This window comes from Orycteropus afer, unplaced genomic scaffold (assembly GCF_000298275.1).
Source record: "Orycteropus afer afer isolate SDZICR_OR568_19922 unplaced genomic scaffold, OryAfe1.0 scaffold00291, whole genome shotgun sequence".
NCBI classification, from domain to species: Eukaryota; Metazoa; Chordata; class Mammalia; order Tubulidentata; family Orycteropodidae; genus Orycteropus; species Orycteropus afer.
Genome location: NW_006921878.1, coordinates 2042503 through 2051509, shown reverse-complemented (window position 1 = coordinate 2051509; position 9007 = coordinate 2042503). Strand labels below are relative to the sequence as shown.

The 9007-nt window shown below is 51.4% G+C and overlaps 1 protein-coding gene across 1 annotated transcript in view; it reads right to left on the bottom strand.

Annotated features, from left to right (window-relative positions):
• The window catches only part of NFIC (nuclear factor I C), a 134157-nt gene extending 127691 nt beyond the window's left edge, over positions 1 to 6466 (bottom strand). Inside the window, exon 1 of the mRNA XM_007951084.1 lies at positions 6371 to 6466. Coding sequence (XP_007949275.1) covers positions 6371 to 6466 — 96 coding nt within the window. The remainder of the gene's footprint in view (positions 1 to 6370) is intronic.
• Positions 6467 to 9007: the final 2541 nt, after the last annotated feature.

Below are 9007 nucleotides of genomic sequence, written 5' to 3'. Positions count from 1 at the left end.
CTTACTGTCATGGATTGAATGATGACCCCCCAAAATTTATGTTCTAACCCCAGTCTCCATGAATGTGCCCTTGTTAGGAAGCCAAGTGTCTGCAGGTCCAGTGAGAGCCGGACCTCACTGGCACTGCCTTAGTTTTCCGGGTCTTGCAAGTGGGTGAAGGCTCACCACTTTTCTGTCGCTCGTTTTAGTGAAAATATTTGAGTTTTCCTTCTTGGACAGGTTTCCGCCTTACCCAGGTTCCACGTTGCTAGGTTTTGCTGTATTATTAGTTAAATTAACATGTGGTCCTACTGGAGTAGGGTGGGTCCTGACCCCATATGGCTGAGAGCCTTAGAGGAAGAGGAGAGACAGGGTCATCGTCCTGTCCTTGTAAGGGTCCTGACAAAAGAGAAGAACCGTGGAGAGAGAGAAACACGAGGGCACATGGGACGGACATAAGACAAGCCCAGGCATGTGTGGAGCCAAGACGCTGCAAGAGGCAAGGAAGGGTCCTGTCCTGGGGCGTTCACAGAGAGCGTGGCCTGGCCGACACCCCGAATGGGAAGCAGTGAAGCCTTGTTGTGTTAAACCATCTGGTTTGTGGCACCTTCTTAGGACAGCTCTGGACGTTAACGTGTCCACCGTGGAGGCTCTGCTGCTCTGATGACAAAGGGCTCTTCCGAGGGTCACCTGTCATCACTCTAGGTGCCACTGAGTTGGTTCTAGTTCATAGCGACCCCCTGTACAGCAGAAGGAAACACTGCCCGGTCCTGAGCCACCCACCCTCAGGGTCACCACGCTTGAGCTCACTGCTGCAGCCACTGTGTCCGTCCATGTCTTGGAAGGTCTTCCTCTTTCCCGCTCACTCTCCACTTCACCAAGCGCGATGTCCCTCCTGATTCCATGTCCTAAGTACGTGAGATGCAGTCTCACTCTCCTTGCTTCCAAGAAGCATTACGGCTGTACTGCTTCCAAGACAGTTCTGTTCATTCTTCTGGCAGCCCAGGTGTAGTCAATGTTCCTTGCCTGCACCACAATTCGAAGATATCAATTCTTTTTTGCTCCTCCTTCTTCATTGTCCAGCTTTCACCTGCAGATGATGAGGCTAGCAAACATACCATGACTTGGGTCAGGTGCACCTCAGTCCTCAAAGTGACATCTTTGCTCTTCAACACATTAAAGAGGTCTTTGCAGCAGATCTACCCAGTGCAATGTGACATCTGATTTCCTGACTGCAGCTTCCAGGGCTGTTGACTGTGGATCCCAGTAAAATGAAATCCCTGACAACTCCTGTCTGTTTGCCATTTATCATGATGTTGCTTATTGGCCCAGTTGTGAGCATTTTTGTTTTCCTTATGTGGAGGTGTAATTCATACTGAAGATTGCAGTCTTTGAACTTCATCAGGAAGTGTTTCAAGTCGTCTTCACTTTCAGCGAGCAAGGCTGTGTCGTCTGCATATCGCAGGTTGTTAACGAGTCTTCCTCCAATCCTGATGCCATGTTCTTCTTCATATAGTCCAGCTTCTCAGATTATTTGCTCAGATTGAATAAGTGTGGTGAAGGGATACAACCCTGAAACACACCTTTCCTGATTTTAAACCATGCACTGTCCCCTTGTTCTGTTTGAACGACAGCCTCCTGGTCTATGTACAGGTTCCTCATGAGCATGATTAAGTGTTCTGGAATTCCCATTCTTTGCAATGCTATCCATAATTTGTTATGATCCACACAGTCGAATGCCTTTGGATAGTTAATAAAACTCATATAAACATCTTTCTGGTATTCTCTGCTTTCAGCCAAGATCCATCTGACATCAGCAATAATATCCCTCGTTCCACATCCTCTTCTGAATCCAGCTTGAATTTCTGGCAGTAACCTGTAAAGTTTACTTGCGTGTGATGTTAATGATATTTAATAATTTCCATTTTCTATTGGATTACCTTTCTTTGGAACAGGCACAAACATGGATCTCCTCCAGTCAGTTAGCCGGGTAGCTGTCTTCCTAATTTCTCGGCATAGCTGAGTGAGAGCGTCCAGCCTTGCAGCCGTTTGTTGAAACATCCCAGTGGGTATCCTGCCAGTTCTTGGAGCCTTGTTTTCACCCCACCGCTTGCCTGTCAGTGAGTCACACTGTGGTCACTTGTGTGTTGCTGTGAGGCTGGAGGCTATGCCACTGGTATTTCAAATGCCAGCAGGGTCCCCCATGGTGGACAGGTTTTGGAGCTTCCAGGCTAAGACAGACTAGGAAGAAGGAAGGGGCCATCCACTTCTCAAAGAATTGGCCAGTGGAAACCTTATGAACAACAGGGAAACACTGTCTGATATAGTACTGGAGAAGTTAATGAATAGCCCTGAAACAGAGTCGGATACAGCGCTGGGACAAAAACGCCCCAGGTTGGTGATTTTTCCACCAGTTCCTTCAGTGCAGATTGGACTTCTTCCTTCAATACCATTGGTCCTTGATCATATGCCACCTCCTGCAATGGCTGAACACCAACCAGTTCTTGATATAGTGACTCTGTGTATTCCTTCCATCTCCTTTTGATGCTTCTTCCTGTGTTGTTCAACTCATCTGGTCTGCAGTCATCTTGCTCATTTAAAAAAATAAATAAATAAAATTAAACCCAGCAAGTTGAAGTCGATTGCAACTCATAGTGATGTTACAAGACAGGGAAAAAAAAAAAAGCCTCACAGCCATCAAGTGGATTCCAATTGCCTCACCTTTCTTCCGCAGAACAGCTGGTGGCTTTGAACTGCCAATCTTCTGGTTAGCAGTCAAATGCCTGAGGCACTGTGACACCAGAGCTCCTTATAAGACAGAATAAAACTGCCCAATAGGGTTTCCAAAGCTATAAATCTTTACGGAAGCAGATTGCCTTATCTTTCTCCTGCAGAGCAACTGGTGGGTTCAGACCACTGGCCTTTTGGTTAGCAGCTGTGTGCTTTAACCACTGGGCCACCAGAGCACCAGAGAACTCTTCAGTACTGCATTTGAGGCTTGAATTGTTTCTTCAGTTCTTTCAGCTGAGAAATGTCGAGTGTGTTTTTCCCTTCTGTTTTGTCTAACTCCAGGTCTTTGCAGAGTTCATTGTAATGCTTCACTGTGTCTTCTCGAGCCGCCCTTCGGAATCTTCTGCTCAGCTCTTTGTCTTCATCACTTCTTCCATTCGCTTTAGCTACTCTCCATTCCAGAGCACGTTTCAGAGTCTCTTCCTACATCCATTTGGGCTTTTCTTCCATTTTAATGACCTTTTGCTTTCTTCTTGTCTGATGTTCTTGATGTCCTCCCACAACTGGTTTCCAGTCACTGGTGTTCAATGCTTCAGATCTGCTCTTCAGATACTGTCTGTGTTCAGGTGGGATACACCTGTGGTGGTGAAGGTTGTGTGTCAGCTTGGCTGGGCCTGGCTGAGTGGCTGGGCAGCTGGATGTAGTATTCCCCATGATGAGACTGGCAATCAGCTCCATGGTGGAATCTACTGGGAGCAGCTGAGTGGCTGCCTTAGGGATGTGGTCTCTTTCTACAAATGCAATCAATTTGATTCCTGTGTATTCCATACGGCAAAATCCATGTGTATAGAGTCACCATTTAGGTTATTGAAAAACGTATTTGCAATGAATTAGTCTGGTCTTGCAAAATGCTATCATGTGATCACTCTAACTTAAGTGGATGGAATTCCCACCAAACATTGTACCCCTCCCATGACAGTTGGTCTATTACCTTTCAGCCAATTAGGAGAGAGTACTTACTGAGGTTGCACTATGCCCTCTGGGGTGCACAGGCCACCCTCTCCCTCCCTGCTCCCATCCGCTTCCTCTGCCCCAGGCCACCCCCACCTGGAGAGATTTGAGACTCAATGACATTTTAGCTTTTGTGTTTGGGGCTCCTAATGGTTGGGGTGGTGGGAACCCAGATTTTCCATATCAGGGCTGAGCCCGGAGAAGGTGCACGGGTTGCTGAGCTGATTTTCCCAGGTTCTTGTTCTCTTAGCCTAAAGCCTGTCAATCTTTCCCTGCAGGCTGCTGGTCCCACCCTTCTCAGTGCTCCGTCCTCTTGTGGTCATGCACCACTTTGAGCCCTGTCTATGGCTGAGCATAACCTCCTCTGTCCTGGGGCTTCTGCCTTTAGTAATTAGACCCCAAAGGTGCACTTCTTTTCTCGAGTTACCAACTCTGCTAAACTCTCCTGCACCCTGGAGATCGGGGTTGGTGCATCGCTGACCTACCTCTGACTTCTGCTCCCAGGACTCCCTCACTTCCAGCTCTGCCCTTCGCTTGCTGTGTGACTTTGGGCAAGTTACTTCACTTCTCTGGGCTTCCAGTTTAATGACCAAGTCCCAGCCATTCTAAGCGTGAAATCCACCCACGTCCCTCCGTCTTCAGGCCCCAATCACTGCTCTCCTGGACTCTGCTCCAACCTCCCCCTGGTCTCCAGCTGCCCCATCAGCCCTGCACTCTGCCTTCTTCCCATGTGGTGGATAAGGCATTTGGCTGCTAATCAAAAGGTCAGTGGTTCAAAACCACCAGCTGCTTCAAGGAAGGAAGATGGGGCGATCTACTTCTGTCAAGATTTACAGCCTCAGAAACCCAGTGGGGGTCACTGTGAGTCAGAATCAAGTCAATGGCAGTGAGTTTGATTTGTTTTTTGGTTCAAAAAGTGTAAAACACGTCCCATCCTCCCTCTGTTCACAGCCTCCAGGACTCTCACTTCCCTTGGGGTAACAGCCTGAGTCCTCCCTGCGGTGCACAGGGCCCTGCCCGACCTGCCCCATCCCCTCCATGCCCTCCCCTCCTCCTCTCTCCCCCTCACTCATTTCCTCTCCAGCACACACAGGGCTCCTGGCTGTTCCTCTAACTCACCAGGCCCAGTCCCACCCCAGGGCCTTTGCACGGGCTGTGCCTTCAGCTTGAAACACTCTCTCCCTTCTCTTTTCCTAAGGAAGTCTGTTATCCCCCAGCTTTTACCTCCTCCATGAGGCCTTCCCAGATCGCCTGGGCTTGCACAAGGCTCCAGCCCTGCAGAGCCCCTTCCACATTCATAGCGAATTCACGTTCTGGGTTCTGATGGTTTCATGTTTTGGCTCTCCTCTCATGCAATGTCAGCCCCACCCGGCAGGGTCTTTGTCTGTGTGGGTCACCACTATGTCTACAGCATTGCAAATAGGGCCTTCTGCTTCGTATATGTTGTCAAATGAAGGATGAAAAACGAAACCAACGCATGACGCTATCCTGGGTGGTGGGGAGACTCTGTCCTTGTGGACCCTGAGACCTAAGTACCCCAAGTCTGGGGAACAAATCCTGCTGCCCCCAACCCTCCTGGGTTAGATAAACCTGAGGCGGTGGCTACGAGGAATCCCAGGAAATAGTGGGGTTCTGCCTCCTTCCTGAGGCCTAACTTTCCTAGAACCCAGACAACATCAGCCATCAACTGAGAAGCCCAGGCTCCAAATCATTTCTCTAATGGAGAAATAGGAGGCCCAGAGAGGGTTAGCCACTGGCCCGAGGTCACACAGAAAGCCAGACTCAAAGCCGCCTGTTGCAGCTAGACCGTGTTGATAGAATGTTTCAGAGTTCCATGGTGGATGACAGGCCAGCTCTTAGAGCTGGGAGGACAGACGGATGAGCAGCAGACAAACAGACATTGGGGCATTGGCCTGTCATCCCAGGCCCCACAGTCCACCCTGCTGCCCTGGAATCTGTCCTTGCCCCATCAGCTGGGCCCTGGCTCAGGGGATGTGGCCTTATCCCACAGAAGCTTCCAGAAGGGCTCCTGGTCATGGAGTGGATGCCACTGCCCTTCCGTAAGCTGAATCAGGCATGCCACCTTCCCTGGCCCTTGACTGTTTGTTGTTCAGCTGGGGAGAGGAGGGTGTGGGCTCCTTCTTGGGGTCCCAGGGCAGAGGCAGGCGGAGGTTTGGACAGAATCTCACAGCTGAGTTGGAGTCCCTGCATTCCAGCTGGTCAGCGTGGGCCCCACAAAGCCTCCTTGCACCCAAACGTCCCATTGCAGGCCCCTGCGGCCCTCGAGTTGCAGCAAGGCCGCACAAGGACTTTCAAGTCCTGCAAGCACACTCAACAAGCTCAGAGAGAGCGCGCCCTCGGTGCCCAGGGAACCAACACCATGGGGCTCTTAAACACTCGCCGGGCAATTCGTACATTTTCCCGTGGAACTTTCCAGAATCACTTTCCTCTCAGTTGCCTGGTATCACCATCTCTGACCCAGGTACCCCCAGTTTTCAGATGACGAGGGAGGGGTCACAGCCATGGAAAGTCACGCAAGACCCCACACGCTCAGACGTCCCGAAACCCAGGCGCTCAGATGTCCCCCAACCTGAGAGGCCAGAACACGGAACGATACCACCCCCACAGCGGGCACCAAGCCCCCACTTACCATCCACCACATCTTGGCGGTCATGTCGTAGCAAAGCTGCCATTTGACTGAGGTCTCCCCCAGCTTGCTGGACACTGGAGGTCCGGGTACCTCCATGCTGAGGCAAAGGACAAAAGTGGCCCCCAGGCACCTTATGCCCACAGAAGTGTGGGCTGGGTGGGTGGCATAGGGTGGAAGTCTGGGCGTCCCACCCGCATGGCACTGGGCGAGCGGCCTTCAGAAGAAGGGGTGTGGGACCAGGGCCCTCAGAGATGGAAAGCATAGACCAGAGAGGGAGGGAGAGAGAGGAGAGGAGACACCAGGCCAGTCTCTACCGAGTGACCACCCACAGCCCAAGAAGGCGTGTGTGTGCGCACTGCCTGTGTGTGTGTGTGTGTGTGTGTGTGGTGGCGGTTGGTACAATCAGAACAAGCCATGGATTTGTGAATGAGGCTACAGACTGATTGGGAAGGTGGCCCCACCTCCGCCCCCCCCCACGCCCGGAAGGAGTGTGGCTCCTCCGGTCTCACCCCCTTGCACTCGGCTCTCTACTGACTCCCGTTCAGGCAGAAAGTGCCAGGCAGGGCAGCCTGGGGCTGCGGGTGGGGGGAGCTGGAGGCTTCCTAAACCTCTCCCACCCGCCCATCTGTCCGTCCCTTCCAAGACACTTGCTCCAGAAGACGCCTGGGGACATGTGGCAGAGCCACTGCTGTGTCCAGGGGGTGTCTGGATTCTGGAAGGAAAGATAGGTAAGTCTGGAAAGGTGAAATTAGCCAGGGGCTATCAGGGGGCAGACGGGAGAGTGGGGGGCTCTGGGTCGGGGAAGAGGAGACTGAGGGTGAACGTGACCTTGAACACACCACTGTTCTTGCCTGGGCGTCCATCTCCCTCTCCTAAAAATGGCGATGACATACCACTAGGATGGCTATTATCAGAGAAGTGGAAACTAACAAGCGTTGGAAAGGAGCCCTGGTGGAGCAGTGGTTAAGTGCCCAACTGGTAACCAGAAGGCTGGCAGTTCGAGCTCATCAGTTGCTCCACAGGACAAAAGACCTGGCAATCTGCTCCTGCAAAGACTGACAGCCTAGGAAACCCTGTGGGGCAGCTCCACTCTGTCCTCTAGGGGCGCTGTGAGTCAGAATCGACTCCACGGCAGTGGGCTTAACAAGTGTTGGCCAAGATGTGGAGAAATTGGCCCCCTTGTTCATTGCTGGTGGAAATATATAACTGTGGCTCCACTGTGGTGGTCCCTCAAAAAATTAAACAGAACCACCTTATGAGACAGCACTTCCACTCCCAGGTATCTGCCCATGAGACTTGAAAGCAGTGTCTCACACTGACATGTGAACACCTGTGTTCCCTGCAGTGCTGCTCATGATTGCCAAAAGGTGGAGCGAACCCAGTGTCCATCAACAGATGATGGAGAAACTATGTGGTTCATCTACACAGTGGAACATTTATTTTTTTTTAAAAAAAAAAGGAATATTATGCAGCCATAAAAAAGAAATACATGGTATGCTGTGGCTGAACCTTGAAAACATTATTCTGTGAAATAAATCAGACACAAAAAGTGTGTGGTCTCACCCACTAATGCATGCTGTAGAGTCGATTCTGACTCACAGCGCCCCTAAAGGACAGAGTGGAACTGCCCCACAGGGTTTCCTAGGCTGTCAATCTGTATGGATGTCTCATCTTTCTCCTAAAGAGCAGGTGGTGGGTTAGAACCACTAACCTTCCAGTTAGCAGTGGAGTGCTTTAACCACTGTGCTGCCATGATCCCACTTACATAAAATATCTAGAATAGACAAATCCATAGAGATGGAAAGTAGATTAGCAGCTCCCAGGGGCTGAGTGGGGCATAGGGGCTCTTGCTGCAGGGGTGTGGGGTTTCTGTTTGGGGGCACGAACACTGGGGAACAGACAGTGGTGATGGCAGCACAACGTGGTGGTGTAATTAAGGTCGCTGAACTGGACACTTCAAAATGGGCTAAGTGGCAAACTTTCTGTAAGGCACTGAGGGGGTGGGGCATGAGGCAGAGGCCCCCTGACGGGGTTGTTGCTGCTGACAGTTGCCGCGGAGTCAGCTCCCACTTCCGGAGACCCCTGTGTGCAGAGTAGAACTGCCCTGTAGGGTTCTCAAGGCTGGGGCCTTCTGGAGTCAGATCGCCAGGCCTCCCCTCCAAAGCAGCCCTGCGTGGGTTCAAACTGTCAACCTTTTGGCTGTAGTTGAGTGTCTGCACCACCCAGGGCCTCTGCTGACGAAAAACCAAAAAACCAAACTTGCTGCCATGGAGTCCAATCCCATAGCCACCCCCACTGGGTTTCCAAGGCCATAAATCTTTACGGAAGTCGATCGCCCTGTCTTCTTTCTGCAGAGTAGCTGGTGGGTTTGAACCACTGACTTTCTGGTTAGCAGCCAAATGTCTTAGGTACTACACCACCAGCGCTCTGCTGAAGAGATGCATACTATTTTCATTATTCCTTGCTGTCCTTTTCCCACCCTTGACCAGGGACAAGGCAGGGATTCCTTTCACTGCATCATCCAGTCACCACTGTGCAAGGATGGAGCACCGAGTGGGTACCCAAGCCAGAGGAGAAGGGGCTGGCCACTGATCTGTGGGGGCTGGCTGTCCTGGGCTTACATCAGCCGTGGGCAGG